Source organism: Trichogramma pretiosum, unplaced genomic scaffold (assembly GCF_000599845.2).
Source record: "Trichogramma pretiosum strain Unisexual culture from Peru unplaced genomic scaffold, Tpre_2.0 scaffold8, whole genome shotgun sequence".
Taxonomy (NCBI): Eukaryota; Metazoa; Arthropoda; class Insecta; order Hymenoptera; family Trichogrammatidae; genus Trichogramma; species Trichogramma pretiosum.
The window spans coordinates 768301-795451 of NW_019641699.1; the positions used below are offsets into that span (position 1 = coordinate 768301).

At 43.9% G+C, this 27151-nt stretch overlaps 1 protein-coding gene across 4 annotated transcripts; it reads right to left on the reverse strand.

Moving 5' to 3' along the window:
• Nucleotides 1–264: 264 nt before the first annotated feature.
• LOC106651207 (zinc finger protein 263) lies at nucleotides 265–26934 on the reverse strand. 4 transcript variants are annotated; one of them, XM_014369628.2, is made up of 5 exons: nucleotides 25715–26934; nucleotides 23434–23528; nucleotides 5780–7067; nucleotides 5454–5543; nucleotides 265–1276 (listed from the first exon to the last, which is right to left on the reverse strand). In XM_014369628.2, the coding sequence occupies exons 3-5, from the start codon at nucleotides 7034–7036 to the stop codon at nucleotides 614–616; spliced, it is 2010 nt and encodes a 669-aa protein (XP_014225114.1). In that variant the 5' UTR covers nucleotides 7037–7067; nucleotides 23434–23528; nucleotides 25715–26934; the 3' UTR covers nucleotides 265–613. The 4 variants fall into 4 exon arrangements, with proteins under 4 accessions (XP_014225114.1, XP_014225113.1, XP_014225116.1 ...); XM_014369627.2 differs by having other exon boundaries at nucleotides 5780–7070; XM_014369630.2 differs by lacking the exon at nucleotides 23434–23528.
• Nucleotides 26935–27151: the final 217 nt, after the last annotated feature.

Below are 27151 nucleotides of genomic sequence, written 5' to 3' on the forward strand. Positions count from 1 at the left end.
ATTAAAAATGTATGCGTTTCGCAATCCTTTCCTTAACATTCCATTTACATAACCGCACAATATACATATAAGTGAATCCTATTAATTTTATACGTCTGAACTTAGCAGGACGTACTTAACAACAAATGCCGGAGCGCGATGAGCACGACTGCAAGGAAAATCACGACGATGACGACGACGACGGCGGCGGCGGCGGCGGCGATGAAGAAGAACCAGTAAACGACGACAGCAGATACGACGATGAACATACCATTGCTTTTTTGTTTCCGAGAAAAGCTCGAAGAGAAACGATCGGTCGAGCGGAGTCAGGTTGGCGTTGGTGCTGATGGCGACGATGGCGGCGGCGGCGAGAGGTCTATCGTCATCGAGTGCAGCGCGTCAGCAGCGTGAGATACAAGGCTAGGGGTGCCGCGTGGCGCAGCTGGTGCTCAATGTCGGGAAGCAGCGATCGACCGGTAGCAACGGAGGCGGCGGCTGCTGCTGCTGCTGCTTCGGCGGTCAACGGCAACTCCCTCGGAAAGATATCGTTATTGCTAGTAGAGTAGGAGGACGCGTTGGCGTGAGCGTCGGCGGCGGCGGCGGCGGCGGCAGCAGCAGCGCGTCTGGCCGTAGCTCAGTGAGGCTGGAGGTGCGGGTGGCTCGACTGCGCCTGGTTGCTCTGGGAGCTGGGCGCCGAGGCCTCCTCGTCGGCGGCCACCGCCGCTACTACCGGATCCACGGGGCTGGGCGACAGGAACTTGCGCACGTACTTTGGGTAGTGGGTTTTCTCGTGGGCTTTGAGGATGGTCGACCTCGAGAAGGTCTTGCCGCAGAGCGAGCAGCGAAACGGCCGCTCGCCCGTGTGCACGCGGCAGTGGTCCTTCATGTGGTGGCGCAGCTTGAAGGCTTTGCCGCAAAACTCGCACTTGAAGGGCCGGTCGCCCGTGTGCGCGGGCAGGTGGCTGATGAGCGAGCCGACGTCGGGGAAGGACTTGCCGCAAAACTTGCAGAGCACCACGCCCGAGGAGGGATCCGAGTGCACGGCCGACGCGAGCTCGAGGTCCATCGGCTCGATCGGGCCGACCCCCACGGGGGGATAGTGCGCCTCCGGCGGCAGGTGCAGACCCGTCGCTTCCAGGCCGAGCTGGGCCTGAAGCTGCAGGTGCGCCGCCTGCTCGCGGTACTTGAGCGACTCGAGGCTGTGCGAGAGGATGTGCCGCGTCAGCTTGGACTGGTGCAGGAACGAGGCACCGCAGTACATGCACGCAAACACCCGCTCATCCATACCCATCAACTCCTGCAACCAAACAAAAATTTTCCACATCAACTTCTTGCTTGCTCGCTTACTGCCCTTTTGGCTCGCGCGCCTGCTATTGCACTTTCGCTGCCTGTTTCTTTTTTCTTTGCTTTTTTTGATTTTTTATTTTGGCATTGTTTCTTTCATTTTACTTCTTAGCCACTACGTCTCATACATCATTGTCTTTATTATTATCGTCATTTTTATCAAAAACTATGTTCACTACTAAACATTTGCTCTTCTCTCGTCAGCGCAAGCACTTGCAAATGCTCCAACTCGAGATACATTTTTTAACTCGTAACCATTTTCAAAGTTCACTTAGCTACCGAACTAATGACTATTTTCGTACTCTATTGTTCAATTATTCTTATTTAACAAGCATCTTCTGACTCTACAGCGCTTCTACAGACTCGCGATTTAGCTCTTTTACTTAAAAAAAGCGTATATTATGGTCGCGAAATATGTTTGTTGTCTTTCTCTTTGCTCTAGCGTTTTGTACGTGTTGGTTGTTCAGAAGGCATTGTTTTGTGCTAGTGTTTCTAGATACAGTGTCGTTGCTAATATTATCATTTCAACAATTTTCGAAATTTCACATGCTTTGTTTCTTTAATATCCTGCCAAATGCAGATGGACGCCTCTGAAAGAATCAAAACTGGCTTGTGAAAGTTCGGAAATATAACTAATTGCTCTATGAATAGGAAGAAGAGGGTTTCTAAACGCGTTACGATCATCGAAATTTGCTCTTGCCTCGGTTTGGGACTTTGGATGATGGTCAGCTTCAGGAAAGGTATTGAGACAATAATATAATCATTTGCTGTGCAGTGTTTTTAGTCAGGCAAACTATGTGCACAAGAGCTAATTTCGATGTTTGCTCATTTTTTGTTCCTTTCAATAACGATTGGATAAGCTCATATCATAGGTATCTAGTTTTTAGCATCTAATATTACTCTTTTACTTCACCAAATTTCTTCATAATCAACATGAATTTTTTAATAATACATAATTTTCTATTGTAACTACTTTTCTCTATCTCTTTTAGATCAATGATAATTACAGTGGTAACTTTTCTAGTTCGAATTTTGAATTTTTAGTTCTAAAAGTAGAAATTTTTCAGATGAAGCAACATTTTAGTATGAAAACAGAGAAGATAGAGACAAAGATATAGGTATAGAACATAGAGCAGGTGCACTCTGTGTTTTTCGTTTAGAAAAGAACATCCAGAAGAAATTCGGTCAATTTTCAAATCTCACCGTTTGAAATAAAGATTTTTTTCTTCAAACACGCAAGCTAGTTTGGTTTTTTTGTGTAAATAATATTCTAGACGTGTATGTACATTAGGATTATGGCAAGAAATGTCACATGTTTCCGCTCTATTCTATCATTGTATTGGTCTCAGAAGCAGTTATTTATTGATTTATTTTTCATTTTTGTCTACATTTTTATATACACAAAAAGGTGCATGGCAGCAACACAAGAAGTTGACGCTCATTTTTGTTTGGCGCGTTCGCGAAATATAATAGTCACAAAAATTTTAATTATTAATATTTCTGTAATTTATAGAAGATTGTTTTTTTTTTCATAATCGATAAGTTTCGATGGTGGATAAAAAGAACAGTAAGTAGTGATAATCAATAAATTCGTGTAGTAAATATTTTTTTTGCTAATAAGTAGATGATGAAAAGAAATAGCATAGAAAAGTAGTAACTAACAATCGAACAAAAACATCTTAGCAGCAAGTGCCGCTCCAAAGTCCAAACTCTCACTCGAGTTTAGAAAAATATGCTAACTTGTAATTGTGTATTGCAAGAGCGAATAAAAAATTTTCTATAATTAAAATCTTTCGATTTACCAAGTGATTTAATGGACTTTTGAACGGAGCTTTTATTGTTTATTACTGGTTCCCCTGTACATTAAAAATATCACAAATTTGTACAATATACTTTTTTGCGATATATAATAATGTAAGGCGCATCAGAGCAAAGGCAAATTGCATTCAACGCAAACACCAACCGTAAGACAAATATATAATATAATAGAAGAGTATAATAATATAAATGAGAATGTGTGATAAAGTAAAAGAGATAAATGATACATGTGTATGGCAAAATACGAACTTAACACGTCAGTAAATATGGTGATCAATAGAAAATTTTTAGAGCAATTAAGAGAATGTTAACGATTTGCATAGGATGTCGTGAGCTTTTATGTGTGCGAGCGTAATTGTTTTTGAAAATAAATAAAATCTTTGAGCTTAATAGTAAACGAAGGTTCCACTAAAAAAGTTCAGATGAGCAATAAATATTTTTCAATGAAAGTACGTTTATTCGTATTCTTTTTAACTTTCCATTACCGAGTATAACAAAGACAGGGTACATGTCAAAAAGGAATGTCAACTTCTCTGATAATAACTTCTTACAACATTCACCTGACCAAAGTACAGTTATTAATAATTTATCGATTGAGTTATAGTTATGGACAATTATACAAAAATAAAAGCGCGTTCGCAGTTTAGTTCATTAAGTTGACGTTCTATATTGAATTCGAGGATATGTTTAACTACACGCTCTTAACTTACGCGAACTTTTAATGCCTACAGTCATCATTTTAGAGAATTTTTTTGATGATAGATGTCTAACAGAAACATAATCAAGTAGTAATAAATCTAAATTCTAAGCTTGAGTAGATGCTAAAGTATAAAAAAATTGTTAACATTTATCAACATTATGACTATTAACATTTCCATTCAATACGCTCTTGAAAAAATCATCGTTTTTCTTAGAGTGATTGGCTTTAAACGGAAAATAAAAAGAAAAATTTTGGCAAAAGGTTTTTGAAATGTTTGTTGAACTCGTTTCAGCACCTCTCTCAAAAAAAAAAAAAAAAAACAATTAATTAAAGCAAAAGAACAAATTAGGATTTGCACAGTTATGAATTATATCTATATATGTAGCTAACAGCTTTAGGTAAAACGTTTAATCATCATAATTCGTAATCACGTTCAGATTCCACCATGGCATAATTTCTATTTTTATAATTTGGCTTGATTTTTTCAAAACATTTTTATTTCCATATGATTTATCTATTGAAATAATATTGTCTATTGCAAGTTCGTAACAGTGACATTGAAATGTTTATTAACCCGAAGAACATGAGAGGAAAAAATTACAAATTGAGACATCATGATTTTTGTTTTGTGATGAAATTTGATTGTGATAGTGCGTAACTAATAGCAAAATAGTGGGCTCATGCAGCAAAAGACCAACATGCAAAAATATGATTCACGATATCACTGTGTAGAGTTTTCCGTACATTCATGTATCATCAAATTTTGAGGTTTCACAAATATTTTAAAAAAATGAGCACTTACACGAATTGAAAATTCGAATATATTTTTGACTTTAAAGAATAAAATTTACGCTATTTCTAAATTTTTAACTAAATTATCGATAAAAGCAATTTTCTTTAATTAGATTATGTAAAAAAAACACCAGAGCAAAGTGTTAACATACAACATTATTCAGTATATAGTGTAAATATAATAGTTAAGACGTGCTTATCGCGCCTTAATTTCTGCTGTATATGTATTTTTATATGCGTTTCTGCGCTTTGAAAATTATATCATATACGCTGCATTATCATCTGCAACCAAACGACCTTGCCGGTAGCTCTAAAAATATCTACTTATTTTCATTCATACGCATATACATGTTAAAATATATGCAAATGACGAAGAAAGTATACGAAATAAGTCGCCCGTTTGCAGATGCAAGCGCCTACAAGACGAGAGCAGGGCAGAGCAAATGTTTATTACAAGTAACAAACAATACCAAAGATTGTATTAATAATAATAATAATAATAATTATAAAAATTAAATAAATAATTATTTAATATATATTATAATGACAATAATAACGATATATAGTAAAGACAATAGTAGTAGAAGTAGTAGTAGTAGTAGTAGTAGTAGTAAGTAGTAAGTAGTAGTAACAATGACAATAACAATAATAATATAGTAATAATGATAGTGAATAATAATATTGATTGGTAAATTGTTATTTTATGTATATATATAATATTAAATATGTATATTTATATGCAGAGCAGAGAGAAATACAAGAACAAGAATATAGTCGATAAGATATCCAAATTGAAAATGCAGAAGAAAATAGAACTTACCGGATCTGGGGGCAGCCGATAGTCACTGGACATTTCACTGCTTGCACTTCGATCCTCTGATCGATCCCAGTCTACTTCCTTTTTCAGAGACTGCAAAAAAAACATTACAAATGAACCCCTTTTCAAACTTAAAAAAGTCATAGTATAATAAACGTTAAAATATTAGAGAATATCAAAGATTGATTTCGGCATCAAAAATCGAGAGAAATAATTGAGAAAATGAAAGTAATGACAATAACAATGTTAATAAAAAAAAATAAATATTGAAATCAAGTGCTTGAAATATAAGGAATCAGCTGATAGTGGAGGAGAAGTAGAATACTCACAAGTGGCACTTGCTGAACAGGTGGAAGTCCTGAAGGTCCCGCCAGAGGCTCGGTACTGTGCGGGGACGAAAGCCGACTGTGTGGCGCTGACAAGCCAGCCGCTGCGGCGGCGGCAATGACACTCGGCAAGGTCGCCTGAGCCGAGCTGGTATTGTTACTGAGACTCATGTCACTAGGCCCACTGTGCAAAGATATGGGACTGATGGAGCCCTTTGTGTCCCCTTGACTGACGGGCGAGTCGGAGTCGCGTCTGGAACGAGGCCGATCGAGAGCCAAAGGCCCCGGGCAGGGACTTTGACTTCGTGTCCTCCTAGGCGGTGAGTAGCCGGGAGCGTCTTGGTTATCGGAATCGTCCCTGCTGGGCGACAAGGTCGTCGTGTGGCCAGAATTGTGCCGATGATGGGCCGCCAGCGGAGCGTCTCGCTCGCGGCTCGTCTCGTCCCTTATGGGCTCTCTATCTCGCGTTCGGTCGCGTTCTCGGTCGCGTTCTCGGTCGCGTTCTCGGTCGCGTTCCCGGTCTCTGCTTCTGGAGCGTCGCTGTCGCTCGTGCTCTCTACTGGTGCTGTCGTTATTCTGGGCCATGTTCTCTGACTGAATCTGTTGTGGCTGCTGCTGCTGCTGTTGAGAGTTGCTCGTCGTCGAGGAGTTGGCGTTGTTCTGGGCCGAGGTGGTCTTGGTCGAGGTCGTGGAGCTGCTCGCGGTGGTGGTCGTGGACGCGGTGTTGATGGCGCTGGAGGTCGTAACGGGGGGCGTCGAGGCAGGCGTCGAGGCGGACGTCGGCAGCGGCCTCAGCACCGCGAGGGGAGGCGAGTCGACGGCCGGCCGGCTGGATGGATTGAGGCTCGCCGTTACGGACTCCTGCTTGATGGGATTGCCGGTGCTCGAGGCGGCGTTGATGTTGGTCATGTCGGCGAGGCCCTTGACCTTGAGGCTCTCGGCCGTCTTGAGTAGAGCTGAGAGCTGGCAGTACTCAACGTTGACCTCGCCCTTGTACATGAAGTCGACGAGGGTGCGCAGCTCGGCGAAGCGCACGTCCTTGAGTATGACGATCGGATGGCGGTTCGGATGGTCGAGGAAGAGCGTCTGGAAGTAGCTCGAGCAGGCCGAGAGGACGACCTTGTGGGCGCGTATGGACGGGCCCTCCGTGCACGCCAGCGTCACGTCCACCAGCGACTCGGACTCCAGCAGCTGACTGAACACACCCAGCAAGTTGCTCTGATGATTGTTCCACCTCAGGCAGTAATGCTCACTTCCCATGTCTGTACTGCCCGCAACCCTGCTGCTGCTGCTGCTGTAACCAATGCGCCAAACGAACCACCATGTTATACATACATATATACATAATAAAAGTAAATATATACACGTGCCTCGTCTCATCGCGCTCTATATATAAAACATATTTCGCGCTACTCGCGGCAACGTCGCCCGCTCGTACTATGCGCTGCATGCGTGTGGCTGCGCGATCCGCGAAGCTTGTCCGTCTTACGGACCTCGACGCGCGCAGGCTTATTATTATGAGACGGAGCGCAATTTTTTTGGGAGCAACGCCGAGAGTACCAGAGGGAGTCGGACAGGGCACGAGGCGCCTCCCGATTTCAACATCGCGCATTTCTGTAAGCTGCAGCTCTGCTTGCGTCTCTGCACGTACAACACTATAAACTCAAGCAAGCTTGTGTACATATAAATATACGATATAATGATAGCACTGAGATGTTACGTTTTCGGTCCGCGTATCAAAGTTTTTTTCTTCTTGCAAGATTGGATGATGCTCTCGGTATGCTTGGCATGCAGTGAACGGCTTGAGACGTATGTGAAAAAATCTTTTCGCGCACCTATATCATTAGGTTAATTGCAGTTTTATGAGATATTTACTATAATCCGGGAATCATATTTGCTTTTCATTATTTCACTGTTGCTTATTATGATCAGTAAAGGCTCGAGGCTTGAAATAAAACGGAGAGAGAGAGAGAAAGAGAGAGAGGAAGATGAGAGACGATCGCACATGCGAAGATATTGCCAACGTTCAAGTTTGATATATGTCTTACTTAACGCATTTTTCCGTGCGGCCGTAAAACGTACATTATATAGCATTACTGCGTGAAAGCTAGCCTTTATAAGGAGCAGTTGGAGGAGGCAGAGAGAAAGAAAGAGAGAGAGAGAGAGAGAGAGAGAGAGAAGGTAAGGCAGCCCGCCAAGATATCATACTCGCGCTCGCTCGTAACGATGCAGTTGATTTTGATCTCGCGTCTAGATATAATCACTTGTACATTGTTTCGCCGTATTTTTTGGTAGGCTGAACAAACGAGCAAAGTAGAAGCTGTTTTCGCGACTACTATATTTTCGTCCGTCGATCGTAATTCTGTCAGTTCTATATCCATTGGTTCGTAAAGGTAATGCCGATCATCGGCACTTGTAGTGGAGCTATGTAAAAAATATCGGTGAAATGCGCCGTAAAAGTGTAAATGAAGCGACAATGACCTTTTTTACAGCCAAGTATATAAAGAGACTAGCATAATAATAATATACATGAGTTTATATGCAGGCGGCGTATGTGTATATACAAAACACCTGTTTAACAGCTCAGCTTATCCGGCTGTCCCTTGCTCTTTGCATACTCGAGTTGTGTCCAACAGTGCGAAAGAGACAGGTAGGAGACGGAGCCTTGCTCGCTCTCGTTCTCTCTCTCTCTCTCTATATCACTCGTTGCCTCCACACGTAATGAATTATCAATCGTGTTTTACAAGACTCGTTCACCTCTCCGTCCCTCCACCTTTCTTTTCTCTCTCTCTCTCGCTATTCGTATACACGTGTGTTGCTGATAACTGCAGTCTCGACGCTCTCGTATACATATAATATAGCGAGCTATCAGACGCACTTGTTCGAGCGCATACGTCTGTGTGTGTGTGTGCGTACGGTATACAACAAGCCCCCATCCTTCGGTGCACCCTCCCCTGCAGACGTGCAGTCTTTACATCGTTCCGTTACATCGAGCAGAGTCGCGAGCGCGTCTATGGAGCACAGCTCGTGCTCACACGAGCTTTTTCGCATCAGCGTGCACGCGCCGAGCGACAAACGTTCGCATATACCTATACATACAAGCGCGGCTTGTTACTTTTCATACATATTATCGCTTCTCAGTCAAGTCGAATGGCTAAACAATTTTTTTTTTTTTTATAACTATGAGAAACTCGTTGTCTCCTATGTTAGAAATGTTCCCAGATTTTATTACAATTTTCGAGACCATCTATCGAATGTGTTCCTTAACTGCTGTCATTTTTTTATGCGAACTCAACATTAACCCATTGTGCCGGGAACGGACAAATTTTTGATACTTAAAATCATAGTTCATTAATAAGAACCGGCATAACTTTAAGAGAAGGACCCATGGACGCTTTATCTGTATAAAAGACGCCGCAGGCTTTAAAAGATTTTCATGGGAAAATTCGAAAAGAAGAAAAAATTTCTTTTTCGAAATCACGTTTTTTTTTTATAAAACCATCCATAACTTTTGACTTGTTTGTGATATCGAAAATCTAACACCGGATTTGGAAAGTTCATTAAATTTTGCGTAGAATATGCTTACTTGCAAGTTTTCCAGACACCATTTTCCGCAAAAGTATAACTGTTCAAAAAAGTATCAAAAATGTGTCTGTCCCGGACTTAATGGGTTAAATATTTGCGATTTTTAATGAATTTCGAAAAAACGCTAAAATGGCCAACTTTGAGCCTCTGAAAAAGTCTCATAGAAGACCCCAATTTTTCTAAAAATTTTTTGGGATAAATCTGACATCGTAAATAACAAATTTTTCATATTTGCAGAAAAAAAATTTGTTTTTTACTTCACTGAGAGTCAGTCATATATTTATAGGTTATTCCTCAACAGGTGTTGCAGGCAAAAAATGAATCTATGCTCTGATTTTGTAGGCTTTATATGCAGTAGCAAGCGCAGTATGGGTGCCATGGGTGCCATGGCACTCCTAAATGACTTGGAGGGGCGCCGAAATGCCGAAAAAAATTACGAAAAAAAAGAAAAGGAGGAAAAAAAAAGAGAAAAAAACATAAATTCCCAGAAAAATTAACGAAAAAACCCTAATCTGCAAACCATAGTAGTAACCCCCGTAGCCCAGCTCGAGATTATTTAAAAAAATTAAAATGCAAACCAGAGTGCAGTAACCCACCTTACGCTGCTCGCGACTGCTAATAAACAATTAATCTACCACCCGAAGTACAGTAATTCACGTAGCCCAACTGGCGAGTGTTAAAAAAAATTATTCTTTAAAATAAAATTATTCAAAAACAAACACAATCTGTTTTTTCAAGTTTTATATTGGTTTGCAACAGTCAACCGTTATCACCAGCCTAATAAAGTTGGTTACGACTTTCTCACTTAACTGTTGTTGCTGTTTAATTGTTTATAAGTATTTGTTATCTGGGCTACTTGGTTTTCTAAATTGTTTTGCAGTTTAATTTTTAATAAATAATCTCGAGCTGAGCAGCGTGAATTACTGCACTTTGGGTGGTAGTTTAATTGTTCATCAGCAGTCGAGAGCTGGGTTACATAGGTTACTGCACTCTGGTTTGCAGATTATTCAATAAATATTATGGGGGAGCTGGGCTATTTGCTATTGTAAATTATTTAAAAATAGATGAAATTACATTATTAAAAAAAAGGAGTGGGGAATTCGTGTGAAAAATGGCGCCATTTATGGTAATGCACTCCCAATTTGGAATGTCTGCGCCCCTACTGTATATTTGTAATAATATAAAATTTGACCAAGCTGCGTGAATGCGTGTACACATACGCGCTTGCAAATGGTCTCGAGTTAGTTGCGGCACGCAGGTACACGCATCAGCCTAGTCAGACGCGATGACTAACGATCAGCCACATTAGCTAGAAATGTGGCGGAGCGAGAGCGCCCGATCGAGCCGGCTACCGCGACTGATCTATGCTGCTCCGAAAAAAATCTCCTAAAGAGACGCTCGCGCTTGTGTCAGCAGCAACTGTCAAGCTTGTATACTCATGCCGTTCCTCCGTGACGTTTTTCGCAAATTTATTATCGCTCACTCGACTTTGCCTGCAAAAATAACCAAGATAATGCGTGCGTGCGCGACGCTGCACATTTTCACTTGCGCGCGCACTGGCTCGCGTTATATTATTTCTCAACTTTATTCTAGATAAACGATATTTTTTTAAACAAATGAAAGAAAAAAAGCCATTCGAGAATTTTACATTCAAAGTGCTACTTGTGCGCACATATATTTATGCAATTCGTGCGACATGATAAGTGACGAATTACGAAGGAATTGTTTTACACGCTCGTGTATGCAGAGCGTACATCGTTCATCGCGACGTTCGCGTACAGCACTGCCGTTTGGAATTATTTCGCCAACGCATAAGATAATTAAACTCGGCGTAATTTTCCTGCTTTGTCGTGCACGGATTTAGAGCGCTATTTCGCCGAAGCGAAAATAATCACGCTCGAGTCGAGCGTCGGCGTTAGTCGATGTACGAGCTAGGAGCTTCGATCGATCGAAGCCTGCTGCAGAGCTCGCTAGTACGATCGATTGGAAAACGACGAGGAGCATCGTCCGTGCTCGATCGATTCTTGGCTGACTCGGGGCACGCATCGATTACGCAGCCCGAAGAACGAGCCAGCCGCGCTCTTATCTCACGAGCATTGTACTCTTAATTTTTGTCGCCTTCGAAACGAGTCGAACGAGCCAAGACACGATCGGACGATTTTATTGAATGCGTGAGCCGCGCGAGTCGTGACCAGTCGCGAGCACGGCGCATGCGTCCCCGCGACTGGCTTTGTACGCGTACACGTTTCGCTCGGAGTACATGCGATATTCGCGAGCAGAGCGCGGAGCCGCAACCGAGTCGCAACTGGCGCGTGCTACATGCGAGAGAGCTAATGCGCCGCACGCATAGTCGCGTGACACATGCAGCGCCACGTGCGCGCGATCCTAATTGTCGGAGCCGACTTCGATTCGAGCCGTTTTATTCTCTCTGTAATGAACAGCTTGGACGAGCGACGCCCGAGCGACTTTTCGACAACGATACGACTGCGCTGCACGATGCGTGTCGAGTCGTTCTCTATTGCGTGCTCGTATCGCGCCCGTATTGCCCGAGCGCGGCCCGAGAGAGCTTGCAAGCTCGCGCGATATTTCAGCGAGCAACGTTATGTTCCACCTAGCGAGATCGAAATCTGTCCCTGTAGTGTGGCGGCAACGGGCTCGTAGCATTTTACTGCTTTCCTAGATGCCCTACGTCCACTCGGATATTTGCTCCGATTACTACGAACGGATCATCGACCAGCGGCTAGCTCGCGCTCTCTGCTCTTTTTCGCGAGGCCGCGTGCAAACTGCGCGGCGCATAATTTCACTGGCATACGCAAAAAAGCCTGCACTTGCTCGCGCGACGAAACATTATTTTATTATTTCCAAACGTACTACCGCGTCAGCCATATATTTAAATGTTTAAAAACAAAATCTAGCCCGAGCGTGCAAACGCGTTGAAAAGTAAACCTCGTGCACGATATGCTAATAATTACAGCGGTGCCACCGCTGTAGTTCGAGCTTGATCAGCTGCAGCAGCGACACCAGCAGCTCCGAAATATAATATAAACAATTTTAGTTATTGGTCTTGCGCGACGTGCCACTGCGATCAAAAATGATAACTGCTGCGATCAGCGTAACGAAAAGTAACTCGAGCTTGTATTACGAATCGGGAACTTTAGGCCAGAGCCCAGGTACTTTTATGTATTCTTCGCTTTACTCGATGTCAGATACCGAGAAGGCAAAAGCTTGCGCAACTTTATATACACACACACACACACACGAGACAGATACGAGCACATGTGCAGGCGCGCGCGTTCTGCATCGCGCACGACAACAGTGTCTCTCGCTTTTCGCGCGCTCGCTCCTCTTTCCGCTGCTATTAATTCTCCAAAACGCATTTCCGCGAATACGTGCTTTTGAAATAATGGCCAGTGCGTCAGTGGCAATTGTGTCAATTGTAGGCGCGCGCGATTCGCGAAATTGGCCATTCGATGGATCGAGTTACTCCTTCACCGAACACCAGTCGAAAGTTCGAAAAGGCGAAATTTTTTTCAGCCGCTAGACTTTGTTCCCCGATCCCGAGGCTGTTCGCGGCAGTTGCTCGAGCTCGCGAAGCATGCCAGACGCAGCTGCACACACGAGCGACTTACGCGTATATATATATGCACGCAGCCTGCCTATGTGTAATATATCTTATCTATCTGTTCAGCCAACTAGTCACGGAAGTTGGCGGTCGCGTCCGCTCTGCGCGCAAGACGCGTACGTAACGTATATAGGTAGTGGGCACATAGTTGCGATGCGGCGCTCGGCCACTCGTCTAACATACGTCTTGTAATCGTTCCTGGCTCGCTCGAGCTATCGTGCGTGCGAGCGAGCTTCTGCCTCTCGTGCGCCGACTCGCTTGACTCTGTTTGGCTACCGAACTTTTGAGCTCCCAGGCCCGCTCGTGCGAGTAAAAAAGCTCCACTAAATATCCTGCTGAGCAAGAAAACTCGCGAAAAAAAAAATAAATTGGAGCATTGTACGCAACTGTGAAACGTAAGACGGGAGCGATGCCAGACCCATTTTTGCCGTAGTCGCAAGTGGAAATAAGAAGATAGCCGAAGTGGCGGAAAATAGCGAAACTACATGGCTTCCCACAGTAGAGCAGCGCGCGACACCTGTTTTGCCACTACAGCAACAACCGATGTACTTATAAACTCACGAGTATTGCAGCGGCTGGCTTGTAATATTTTATATATTATAAAAAATGCATCATTGCGTCGCGTTGTCGTCTACTTCCCCCTTCTCTCTCTCTCTCTCTCGCACATAAACGCATAGACACGTACGACGAATGCACGTCGAGTTGACAGGGCTTACATAATAGAAGCGCGCGCTCGCTCGTGCGACTCGCTTATTTATGTGATTTTAGAGGTTTTCTTCGCGGGTCAATCCGTTTAGGCCCAATGTATAATATATAAACGACACGTACGCGTCTACGCGAGCGAGCCGGAGCTCCGAGCTTTGTCCCCTGGCATGGCTCGCGGCTGCGCACGCACGCACCTTGTAATGCGCCAGTTCTGCTCTTCGTTACGTGCACCGCAGCTCGGACGGATTCGCTGCTCGTGCCGATGTAACGATATGCAGCTTCGCGCAAGGCTGGCATGAACGATGCTCGAAATCGGCCTACTCGCTTTTCGCCGATACTATTATTTGCCGATTTATCAAGCGCAATTAACGGTCTCTCTCCTCGATCGATCGATTAGATGCGTCTTCGCCGACGCCTTTAAATATTTAGCATCCAGCTCGACTCGCGTAAAAAGATGCGACTCGCCGAACGAGCTGTTTCGACATATATATATAAAGACCGGTGCGAGGGAAAAAGAGTCGCTCAATCGTTGTTCTTACATATCTGTGCAATTACACTCGTGTACCGCAGAGGCTCGGCAGCAGACTCGGCTCGCGAAATGTGAACGCGCAAACAGAGGCTGGAGTACGCGGCGCTTGTTAATTGATAGCTGCGTTACGGCCGCGCGCGCCTACGCCCGTGTCGCGGAACATCAAAGTTTGCGCTCTACTTGCTTTACCTCAACGGCTGTAGGCACACTGCGATCTACCGGCTGCTGCCAACGCATGGCCCGATATTTCTTCCTTACTCGCTCTTTTCTTTATTTCAATTCGGGTAAAATTAATCGATACTTGAATCATTAACTGAGTTGGATTTTTTAAAAGAACGAATAGACAACATCGCTGGAGCTTTTATTGTTACGTTGAAGCTTGTTACGCACGCATCTAATGCCTAGTGATACAGGCCTAGCTCGGCTATATATATATATGCTCACGCGTAAACATTGTTGCCACGCTGCGCATAATAGCTATATAATTATCGTATGCATTTTATGACGACGACGACTTTGCTCACGGTAAAATCTTTTTTTTTTGCACTTTGCAATTTATGTCGTGACTGTGTCTATGCCTTTCGGAATTATTAAATCGCCTGTACGAGACGGATAAAAAAAAATCGGCTTGGCTGTTATTCGCGGTAAATTTATCGAAACGCAGTTGTTGAGCCACGCGCGAGCGTGCACACGCCAACCTGCGCGACATTGAATTTTAGCTAAAAGGATAAAACTACGCGGTTTCGCCTCATTATACATTCCTCGAATTTTCAATACACGTAATATACGCATCCTATCGTGCACATGCAACGTATCTATATAGAGTCTCTTTTTACGCGAGACTGTTTTTTTTTTTTTCTTTGAAACATTTTATCCACGAGAACACGATCGTATTTCTTTACAGAGAGCGAACGAGAGAGGATAAGCTCGACGTACGTTATATCTATGCACACACATCATTGCGTGATGAATAATAATGAATTTTTTTTCACGCGCCACACGCTCATAGGCAAACGATTTGCAAGTGCTCTTAAACGCAACAATATGTACGATTTTTATTGTATACAAATCTTATGTCGCAGACTCGCTATGCGCTGCACTAGCGCATCGTATTCGCACAAGAAAATCAACTTTGTTGTCAAGATATTTTTTGCTTTCTATTCGGACTTTCGATGCAGTCATCTAATTACCAATGATTACGCGCAAAAAAATATACAAAGTTGCTGTGAGCAGCCTTGACTTTTTATCGCCGACATCTAGCATACTATAAAAATGTAACGTCACGTTTTATGCGTGCTTTGAGGATTTTTTTTACCACGTGCATTTATGTCACGCTAAATACGCATTAAAATGCTGAAAACAATAATGATTTCTATATAAATCGATCGTTCAAAGACTTTCGTAAAAGAATAGCATAGATTACATCGAGAATAGAAAGAGGCTGAGTTTCGGCTAATTTTTACTTCTGTTGTTCAAGGTAATTTTTTGATAAGCACAAGCTCGCTGTGCAGTCGAACATCGCGTCGAATATCTCACTAGACGATCTGACAAAAAAGCGCTGCAGCTCGCGTCATCGTGGCGCACTTCAAAGCCTTTCAAAGTCGCGCGGTTCTGCCGAGTCTTCTTGCCGGCTGAAATGACCGTAACTGCTGCCGAGGCACGACACACACACACACACACACACACACACACACACACACACACACATATACACGCGCGCGCGTAGAATCGACGCTCGGGAGCATGCATAATCGGCCGTGTTTGCCACTACTGATTCGTCGGGGCTTCGGGAACTACCTGCACACTTCTCGCTGCCACTTCCAGACAACCACATTGTAGTATGCGTCTTTAAAATTGACTTGCTCTCGAAGCAGCTCCTCTTTAATTCGTGTCGTCCTTTAGTTTTGGATACCATATAATGCGGTGCCTCTGTGTGTTCAGAGTCTCGGTTCAACTCGAATCATAGAAAAAGCGCACATGTTAGAACAATTTATAAATGCATGCGAGGGCTGTCGCCGCTTGATTCGTCGAAGAAAAAAAAATTGCGTTAGAAAGATGCAAGATGCTTAATGCGCGTCTCGTCTGCATACTTTGTATCTCAGGTACATTGTATAATGTAAGAAATTAATTACGATATTGTAAGACAGCAAAAAATATCATAGTTGCATTGAGCTACTTATAGGCGCACACTATCCGTCATAAGCGTATGCGGCTAGCGCGAACGAGCACACAGTATTGAGGAAAGATTATAGAACGCATTTGCATGAATTAATCAGCGCTGCGAAACGATATTGCGTGTCTGTACTTTTATGCACTCGCGTACGTGCCAGTCGATGCGGTATATTATTCCTGCGTCCATACCCCTCGTATTATTAATTAAGAATAGGATGAAAAAATATTGATACGAGGGAAGTTGAAAAGAAGAAAAAACAAATCAAAGCGATGATTATTGCGATTACTCAGTGGAAGCGATCTAAAGCTCGAACGATATCGCTAAAAATGAGCTAGTCAGCGAAGACCAAAAACATGTGCTAAATACACGTTGCATTCATCCTGAGAGACGCAAGCTAGTAAGCACGTGGTCGTGTATATCACACTCTCGTGAGTATATAGTCGCCTAGTGCTGTTGCGGAGCAGGAGCGCGAGCAGTGTCGGGACATATCGTTAAAGTTACGGCTTTGTAAAGCCCGCGCATTTATACGTACTTTCACGCGATGAAGGGTCTCGTAAAAAGAAAAACTGGTCCCTCTTGCTCCCCCTCTGCTGCTCTTATTTTTATACCTTTAGCCGACGGAAGAGCAGAATCGCGCTGTACTCGCCTGCATGCAGTTAGCTGCATGCGTTTATATGTAATAATAGTCTTTCTCTTTGACGCAGCGAGCTCGCGTCACCGCACGCGTGACTATCGGATTTTGTAAAGTTTAGTGCTATCGCGCTCAATTGCTCGTTCTCGCCGGCGTTTATACGCACTTGCGAGGCATAAGCGCCGCCTAGGAGCCTATTGTTGCTGTTTCTCTTGTTTGCTCCTGCGCTACATTGAAATGTCAAGTGTTTATGGTGATTCGGCCGACGTATAATGTGCACCTTCACATTTGTTCCTATGAACCAAGCCTAACTTTTACAGCTCCGACGATATTATGTATGATCGTATTGTGTTTAACTCTCCAACAGGATCATGCGAGGCTTTTTCAAACAGGGTTGTAAAAGTTTAAATTAATTCTTAATATTAATCCAGTTCAATTCACGAATCAATTTTACTTTCAATTAAAAATATTGTTATAAACAAATTGCACCACTTTTTGACTCGGCGGAAACATTTTTGCAATCAGGGGACAAATTGAAAAAGCCTGCATAGTTTTTATCCAATAATTTTTGGTTGCAAATGAAACTACAGCCGGCGCCAGGAGTACCGCCGTCAATGACATACCAGAAAACGGTGATGAAATGATGAGGCGAGTAATTTGACCAAGTTCACTATTGAGAAGTTGCCCTAAGTCAAAACTCTCGAGAGCGCGAGGACGAGAGTCGATGTGCTCTGGCTGGCTGCCGAGAGACGATTTCTTTTGCTGGGCCGGGTGCCTCGCTTATATAGGAAGCAAGAGCGCGCTGATTGTCCGTCGGCCCATGGTGGAGACGCGTGCAGCAGTGCACGTCGTTCGAGTGGGGATGCACGCAGCGGTGGCAAAAATAAGATTCTTTAACTAGTTTTAGTTCTTTGGGGTTACCGAGCCTCAGATAGGTAAAAGGAGTACGGAATAGGCTCCTTCAGGTAGTTTTAGTTTTTTTGGGTCGTTCGGGCCCCGCCGTGAGTATTATTTTATAAGTTTCCGTGATTTTTACTGCAATGGTCTCGATGAGGACGTTCATGATGGCCACCCTGATCTCCAGGTACTTCGGAGGTAATCGCCTATGACGAATTGGAGCCTAAAAAGCCGAAATAAGCTATAACGTACACGAGAAGTTGACTCTTGGCTATTTTTAATACCTGGAGCATGAACCACTCAAAGAAACAGGAGTCATGAAATTTGATTCAACTCAAGAAAGATTGAAACCAAGTTTATTTCACGAATCAATTTTATTGGTGAGTTAAAATTGATTAAATAAAAAATCAACATTGATTCGTGAATTAAAATCATTTAAATAAAAAATCAAAATTGATTCATGAATTAAAATAGTTTTAATTCATAAATCAATTGTATTTATGATTCATGGTGTTTTTTAATTGATTTTTCTACAACCCTGTTTTCAAATATCCTACACATCAGCATATTTCAGCAACTGCCTCGATTCACCTTCAATTTTTCCTTTACATCTGTAATTTCAGGGTATCCAAGTTTTGTACCCTACTGTACTAGTAATTGTATCCTCATTCAGCCAATTGCCAAAACTTTTCATCGAATAGAAATTCTTTAAAAAATTAAGCATTGGTCTCTCTTCAGATGAAAAAAAACTTGAGCTCTTCTACAGCAACAAAATGCGAGAGTCCTTTTGAAAAATAATGAATTTATGACAAAAACGAGTGTATTTTATTCGGCAAATTATGATGGTTATATATTTTAATTTCCATAATTTTCCTTCGATTTTATCATTGAAATATGGGAAAATAAAATTTTGAAATCGTTGTAAAAAACAAACGAATGAGAATCCTGAAGGCAGCTCAACACTTTGAATTGAAATAGCCGGTATTAGAGAGAAAGCACAATCGGGGACAATATCCTCATTAACAATTGCTGGCAAGTTTGCCTCGCACTTTATTTCCGCGTCTCCCTTTCGCGCGCTTGCACGTACATAGAGGCGCGTTACGTTTCCTACCGGCATCGGCTTTTCCTTTGTCCCTTTTTCTCTGGCATGCTCTCGTTAGACTCGCACACACGCTCGCTCCACCTCCAACCTCTTTTTTTCGCGCTCACTCGAGCTCGCACACGAGGCGCATTGAGGAAAAAAGCGAGCCTACGACGACGTGTTCGCGCAGCCCACGACGACGAAGACGACCAAGACGACGACGAAGCGGACCTCCAAATGCTATGTAGTAGTTGATCGTTAGCGAATATAATGACGCGTCGCTCACACACAACCACACATAGACATGTCACCCACGCAAGCATACTGGATCACGCAAGCAGTTACGAGGCAAGCGAGCAAACGTCTGCGTGAGTGTGATGCTCGACGCGTCCGAGTGCATGCCTGGCTCGATGCGTATAATATGTGCGCAGACAATAATGTCATTTCGAGCCTTGTAATTTTAAGGAATTACGCTTTTCTTACTGATCGTCTAATGAAGCAAACTCGTCTGCGATCGATCGGAGTATAATGAAACGGATGCGATCGACTGTACGACCAACGCGTCTCATTGCGTTTACATCGTTCGCTGCTTTATTTAATAATGCGGCCATCTCCCATCTGAGACTACTTTTTACCTTTTGCCCAAGCCCGACCAGTTCGCTGAGTCAGCGCCAATAAGAAGTTATCTCGCTCCTATTCTAGACATTGTCCGATAGATCGTCCGCGGCGTGGACAAGAAAGCGTCTACCTATTCTCGAAAGAAATGAAAGGAGCGAATCGAGTCGCGCTATAATCCAACTAAACATCCAAGCAACTGCAGGAAAATCATGAATATCGTGCAAAGTCGCGCAAATCGTAGATGGCTTGTAAAAAAGAATTAACTTATATAGGCCTACCTCGAGACAGACAAATAGTTTTCACATTGCGTGGTGTATATCGGGGAAAAAGCTCGCCAATGAAAATACAACAAAGGCTGGCATGTGGTTGCTGCCGTCGACCGATCGACAATTGATGAAAAAAGTAAAAAAAATAAAAAAAGAAAAAATAAATAAAAAAAAGATTGAAGTATCGGTACAATGTATAAAAATAACAGCTCGTACATGTACGCAGTGATAAAGAGGCAAACATCGGAACACGCATATATATGCGATAGTCCGACCGATGGATTCGCGTGCCGTACTTGTATCTTTTTTCGGCCAGGACGGAGAGAGCTTTTAATTGAAAAATCACACGGGCTGTAGTGCCGCTGCGATGAGCTTTTGGTGTGTCCCCGTGGCGATATTTTTTTTAAACTCACCACGATGGTCTCGTGCGTGATTGGCGCTTCAATTGAATGTGAAAATGAAGAGTTTCGTTATAGTCGGACCGGTCGCCGCTGTCCGATCAGCCATCGTCTGTCTCGCGTGTTGCATTTCATCCACGTATTGGCGCGGGCCTCGCACAGATTTGCCCTATACGTTCGTACACCGCATGATTTCGCGTGCTCGTTCTGATTTGAGAGAAATAATGTCGGAGGATCGGAAAAGGGGGAATGGGCTTTTTTCCAAGCTTGTTAAATCAAATGTGATCCGTAGTACTGGATTTTCGTTTTCTGCTTCATAGATTTAATCGAAAATTTCAATGCGACAGATTGAAAGAGAGCAGATAAATCATGATACATTTTTTATCCGCTTTTTTTGTTATGTAACGAGCCTGCGCGTTTTTTTTTAGTTAAATATAAGAATTCGAGATATATGTATTTGAATTTAGCATTCAGTCTCGAGTGGCGCAATTACATTTGTCAAAAACCAATCGCGCTATTAGCTCGTTAAATAAGTTGAATGAGTGATAATACGGTAAGATACAAGAATAACTGCAGTAGTTCATTATCACGGGATTTCACGATGCCCAACTCACGAGGCAAGTAAAAACAGGATAGGAGCAGTCAGGACGCTCGATAAAATTTACGCAATTATTAATTCGAAGCTGAATGAACGAGCAACGAATGTACGGGAGCGAATTCGGAAGCAATATCGCATCGATAAAGCGTTCGGATCAGTACGTTGTACCGGACGAACCGCTGCAGAGGTTAAATTCGACGAGGCACGAAAATAGAAGAAGCGGCGGAGAAGTATAATTGCGCAAAAGCACGAAGAAAAAAGAGATGGAAAAATAAAATGTTGAGTAAAGGAGGAGGAGGAGGAGAGCTGAAAGTAAGTATAATCAGAAACTTATATGTATAATGTGGCTCGCGCGAATAATACAGCTTAATTGTCTTCCGGCCGCAGCGTGACGGTGCGGGATCGTTGGCGCAACTCGAGCTCGCAGCTTTGCAGTGTGCACGAGCCGCACGATGACTTGTACACGCACGCGCCCGATTCGGATGCGCGCGTGTTTTTCGCGCTACACACGTACACAGACGAGCACTCACGCAACTCGAGGCATGCGTGTGCGTAAGCCTACGTGTGCGATGCACGAGAATTGCACAGAACGAGCGAAGCTAGAAAAGCGAGAGAGACAGAGAGAGAGAGAGAGAGCTACTATAGGCAAGAGAGAAGGGGAAGCGCACTGCGATGCTCGCTCACCAGCAGCACACGCACACGCGGAAGAGCATCGCGACTCGCGACCTTCGCGCGATACGTCAAAGCGCGCGCAATCGTGTCTATGTAACGCCGAGCGCCTATATATAATACTGTGTAGCGCACACATTCGACGCGTACGTGTGTGTGTGAGTAGCGTCAGCAGCAGTACTGTTGCAGCTGCGCTCGCCTGTCAAGTTCGAGGTTTCAGCGCTCGTCGACGCTCACCGCTACGCATTATAGATTCGAATATGCGCGCATTTTGAAGGATGCCGACGAGCAATGAACGAACCTTGAGCTGCACAACCTACGCTATTATAACTCTTACTCTTGGGCAAAACATTTGCCTCTGGAAAGCTTTGCCTAAACTACCTCGAGCTTTTCCATTCGGTACATGGACAATTTTTGGTTGCATTTCAGTCGCGAGCCGTCGCATGTGCGATTGTGTGCGTGTGTCGAGGACGATCACGGCTATCATTACGCTGCAATTGCACAACGAGCTATTTCGCAAGTACATCTCTCGGTTGGAGTCGACGCCGAACTAAACAGCTACGCACTTGCCAAGACTTGACATTTTTTTACGCGCGCTCAAGCTTTCAACGATAGTCTGTTTTCGCGGATAAACGCAACGATCGAGTTGCAAGCTATTATTTGGCCCGTCCCGCTGCGAATGGATCCACAGGTCTCGAATCAACTGCTGCCGGCCAGCGGTACCGAGTTCTTCCCTCGACTTTACGAGTGCAGTTCGATCGTTACTGTTTCTTTACTGTCTTGTTACTTGGGTTACTTTTACATATATCTGGGTACTCTACATACATCTCAATGCACCTGTGATGAATGACACTTTATGCGTAGGCGCTTACACCAAATCCCCGGCTGGGAAAATTCTACTTTTATCTCGTTTTCACTTACGTCACGCCTACTACTGTAGCAAACGAGTGTAAATTATGCACGCGTTTATGTGAATGTATTAAAAGTTGCGAGTTGATTTTATGCATCGTTAGCGATGTGACTTGCGGCTCCATGTATACTTAATATAATGGAAATAATTTATTTATAGATAAGAATTAGTCTGAAAACGCAACACACCTACAGGAAAATCGCATTCAAAATATAGCTGCCAACACGAGCGATCGATCAATGTGCAGGGACAATTTTTATGCGCTTCAGATATTGATACAAAGGGAGAAAGAGAGAGATGTATAGCTGTGCTCGAATCAATCATTGTTTACTGTGCTTGATGCGTGGTCCGGGCTGATTTTCAAAGTACTTATTCTTTGCGCTTAGATGCACCGACTTCTCAGCGCCTCGAAATATGAGGCGTAGGACACCGAAAGCCGAAAAAGTTATACGTGCGAATCGACATGTGACCGTGATAAATCATCTACTTCTGTATCATAATGCTTGCAAATATATACATACGTACTTGCGCACGAACACACTTTCAATATGGTCAGAATAATAATGTATATCTTACATTTCAAACACAATTTTCCGTCCACTCGTATCTCTCTCTCTCTCTCTCTCTCTCTCTCTCTCTCTCTTTCTCTTTCTCTTTCTCTGTGTTATTTATGGAATATTATGTACTCGAGTAGTTATATGAAGAGCAGCAGGGCAGCTCGCTGAATTCTCTCACGCTTGTAATGTGATAATCCTAGTTGATAATGTTTTGCAATGAGAAGAAGATTAATTGAGTCATTGCCCCGTGTCGACGTTATTTTATCGTGTAACCGCACACGCAGCTACAGTCGCATATATATAAACATGCTCATGTGCGCGCAGCCATCGGCATATTCGCAATCCCACTCGCGACAACGAATTTCGTGCTCGATTCATCGAATATAATAGACTAGTCAAATTAATGCATAAATCTCACCTGTAATCTTCTTAAAACCATACACTCGACGAGAAAAAGCCTAAGGAAAGCTCCAAGTTTCTCTTCGTTGCCGTCCAAACTTCTCATCCTCGAATCTTTAAAAGAAAAAGGAAGAGCAGCAGTTGCTCGACTTACTCATGTACTAGAACATAGCTTATACGAATAAGAGTAAGTATCATAAGCACATTTCATTCTGGGTAGAGTTACATGGGAATGAGGCATTTGGTAAATCGCTCGATATCATTGTACATAAAATAGAGGCTAATAAAGAATGACGCGCAGAGCTACGAGATCGCTGCAACGGCTACGAGACCAGCCGCTCGCACGTGGAGTCGCAGCCAGAACCGAGTCAAGCAGGCAAAGAAAATGAAGATGAAAAACTAGCGAGCGTGATATTTCGCGCAGCATTGAGATTTTTGGCGCGCCCGACTCTTTTCTCTCTCTCTCTCTCTCTCTCTCGCACGTACAAATGCAAGTGAGGAAATGCGGAAGCTCAAAGCTTGCCACCACATGTTGTATATATTTCACGAGTGTGCGCAAACGCGGAGCAGTGCGAGCGAGATGTAAGAGCGAGAGAGAAAAGCGGAATTGCGTGTGCAACGTGTGTGCTGCTGCAGGTTGCCAAAAGGCGAGAACGCGTACACATACATGCAAAACGCAGTTCGCGCGTGAACAAGGTCATACGAGCACACATAAACCCGAGTACACACACACGCACACGCACACACACACACACACACGCGCGCGCGTATAAAATCTTTCTGGCGCACACGCGAGCTTTCGAAATTCATATTTAAACGGAAGCTCGTCTCTCTTTCACCCACGCTCCTTCTCGCACTCACAATTCTACTGTATACTATATACACATAGAGCAAAATTGTTCCTCACTCTCTTTCTATATATATATATATATATAGATATCACTTTTTCAGTGAGCTGCTGGCGTTACGCGCGCGCGTTTCTATTGATCGGCTGCGTGAGCTCACGTATATACGTCCCGTTGTTGTTTTTTTTTATTATTTCCTTTAGTTTTTAGTTTTTTCATCCCGACTCTAGCGCTACATTTGTGATAATCCACAGGGCAATTCCACTGATACGCATCAAGTAAAATACGAGCTTTATGAGATAAAAGTTAATTTGTAGTTGTGATATAGCTAGATTGCATTTTGCTTGCAGATATATGTGCACGTTAGCAACGAGCCGATCAGCTGTTCCTACTTCAGCGTGCTCATGCTATACGGATGTATTGTTTTGGTTGTAACAACTTTTTTCGAATTTTAAAAACTTTCTTTTTATAAATGCGTTTATATGCCACCTTTATTATTATTTTGTGATAATGTATGTAAATTTGTTCGGTTATCTGAACTCTGATTTCGATTCGTCGAGTCACCATGTGATCGCAAACAATGGCATCAAGCTATGCAACGAATACCCAAATCTCCGCGAATATGAAGCTCATACGCGAGTTGAATTAATTTTAAACTTGCATAATTGTAACATTACTCGTTGAGCATTATAATTTTCAATGCTTCAATTTGTTTGGTTTAGGCAAAACATTGTCAAAAAAGAAAAAGCTTGGTATGTTTGGAATAAAATCGCGAAGTGATCGCGTCTGGCGGAAGCAAAGGCATACATCTCAGCGTGCGTCCTGACTAGTCCAAATGAAAGCACGAACGTGTGCGCTCGCGTGTCCATCGATGCACCAGTCATACGCTACAAATAGGCTGTTTTAGCAAGTCCGTTGCGCTAGAGCTTGGCTAGTGTCGCGAGAACGCGGCGCGTAAACGCACTCGTGCCAAATGGCGATCCACGTGTATCATCGAGCTTACGCAGTCAGAGCCGAGAATCCGAGTCGCGATTCGTCGGCTAATCATCATCAGTCATGCACGACACAGTCGCGACGTCGCGTTGCAGATCGATCTTGGCCCTGTGCGCGAGTGCGAGCGTGACATTCAGCTGAAAGCTCCGCTCTATGCCGAGTGCTCTCATCGTTTGTCGCGCGCGCCTATGTGCGTGCGTGGACACTTTTAAAAATAGCAAAGCTCCGCCAAGTTGTCGGCCAAGTTTACTTCGAGAGTGAGAGAGAGAGAGAGAGAGGCTACATGCACGCGTTTAATACTCGCGAATAGGCGCAACGGAGCATCTTGGTAAAAAGAACAGAGAAGAGAGAGAGAGAGAGAGGGATGCAAATTTACGCTTTGACGTAGTCGATACAAGGTTGATAAGCGATTGGAAAAATAAAATATCGAAGCTGTGCACTTAAAAAGTTTGATTTAATTACCTTGCTACATAAGTAATAGCGCACTACTGGGGCAAGGATTGGCCACGTGAAAATTGAATTAAACTTTGTAATAGTTGACGTTTGTTGTTGTCGTTTTCCAAGTTGCTGCCGTTGGCACTGCTGCTGCTACTGTTGTTGTAGTAGTAGTTGAGGTCGTTATCGTTGAAGTTGCACATCAAGTAAATCAATGAAAATAACACACACGCGCGAGCTCGAGGATGTTGTCGTGGCCAAGAGGATATCAGTTGCGCTGCTTTTGCTGCAGTCGAACGATCGTGATTCAATCGTAATGCTGCTCCAAGTTCTCGCGACTATTTCTTTATTGCTTCGTCGCACACACACATACACACACATGCACACACGCACAGCCGTATTTGTTGTTTCTATGCATATAATATTTATCGATCGAAAATTTGCTTTGCTTGTCTGTACTAAATTTGCGTGCGTAACTGAGAATCGAGTTAAACACGAATTAAACAACAACAAGAACAACAACAACAACAACAATAACAGTATCAACAACAACAAAGACGACGACGACGACGACGACGACGACAGATGAGCGTAACTGTGATGTAGAGAGTCGTCGCGCTTTAAGAGATGTCGCGTTCACCACTGACACTTGTGCTGTTTATGACGTCTTGCTCGACTGCCACATGCGCGCACTCGACGTATAGATTCGTCGGCCGTGCTCGGCTCAGGAGCTTTGCAACGAGCGAACTCTGCACTGGTTATACATAAACAAGGGTAATAGAAGAAGAAGAGGAGGAAAAAGTTGCGCGAAAGTTGCGGGCAGGCACGAGTAGACGAGCACGCGGTATTGGTCGTTGCACAGACGAGCAGGAGTCGTTGGATCGAGCTGCGTGCAAAGCTCTCCGGACTCGATCGGCTGTTTGGGACAGGCTCGATGCACACGAGTCGATGAAACGGTAGCCCTGCCCGCGAGATGGAAATAGCGAGCGAGAGAGGGAGAGAGAGAGAGAGAGAGAGAGAGAGAAGCAGAGCAGCGCGAGGACGAGAGTCAGGGACAGCTGGAAGTTTGGGCGCGCGGCCGCGAATCTCGCACACACGCGTACGGCGATATGCACGGAGTGCAGGTAGTGCAGGTACTGCACACACAACCGGCCCGCAGTGACGTTGCCGGCCTACTGGCGCGCGCTCACGGCCCCCGCGGTCAACTAACCTACCGTGCAGCAGCAACGCGCCTCTACAGCTCTACAGCTCTGCAGCTCTACAGCTCTACAGCTCTACAGCTCTACAGCTCTACACTCGCTGCTGCTCCTCGCTGCGCCTGCAGTCTATATGCATGTTGTTGCTGCTGCTGCTGCTGATTCTATACGTAGTCTCTGTGCATGCGTCCGTAGCTCGAGCTGCGAGTCTGCGTCACGCTGCGACTGTGTGCGACCGAGCAGACTCGTGCAGATATCTGCAGCGAGT

Bases quoted from the DNA above. Each gene is read 5' to 3' on its own strand.
- LOC106651207 (XM_014369630.2), bottom strand. From the start codon at position 7,036: ATGGGAAGTGAGCATTACTGCCTGAGGTGGAACAATCATCAGAGCAAC. The intron at 5,544-5,779 runs GTGAGTATTCTA...TTTTTTTTGCAG, and splicing joins CTGTTCAGCAAGTGCCACTT to TCTCTGAAAAAGGAAGTAGA. The intron at 1,277-5,453 runs GTAAGTTCTATT...GTTTGGTTGCAG, and splicing joins ATCGGCTGCCCCCAGATCCG to GAGTTGATGGGTATGGATGA.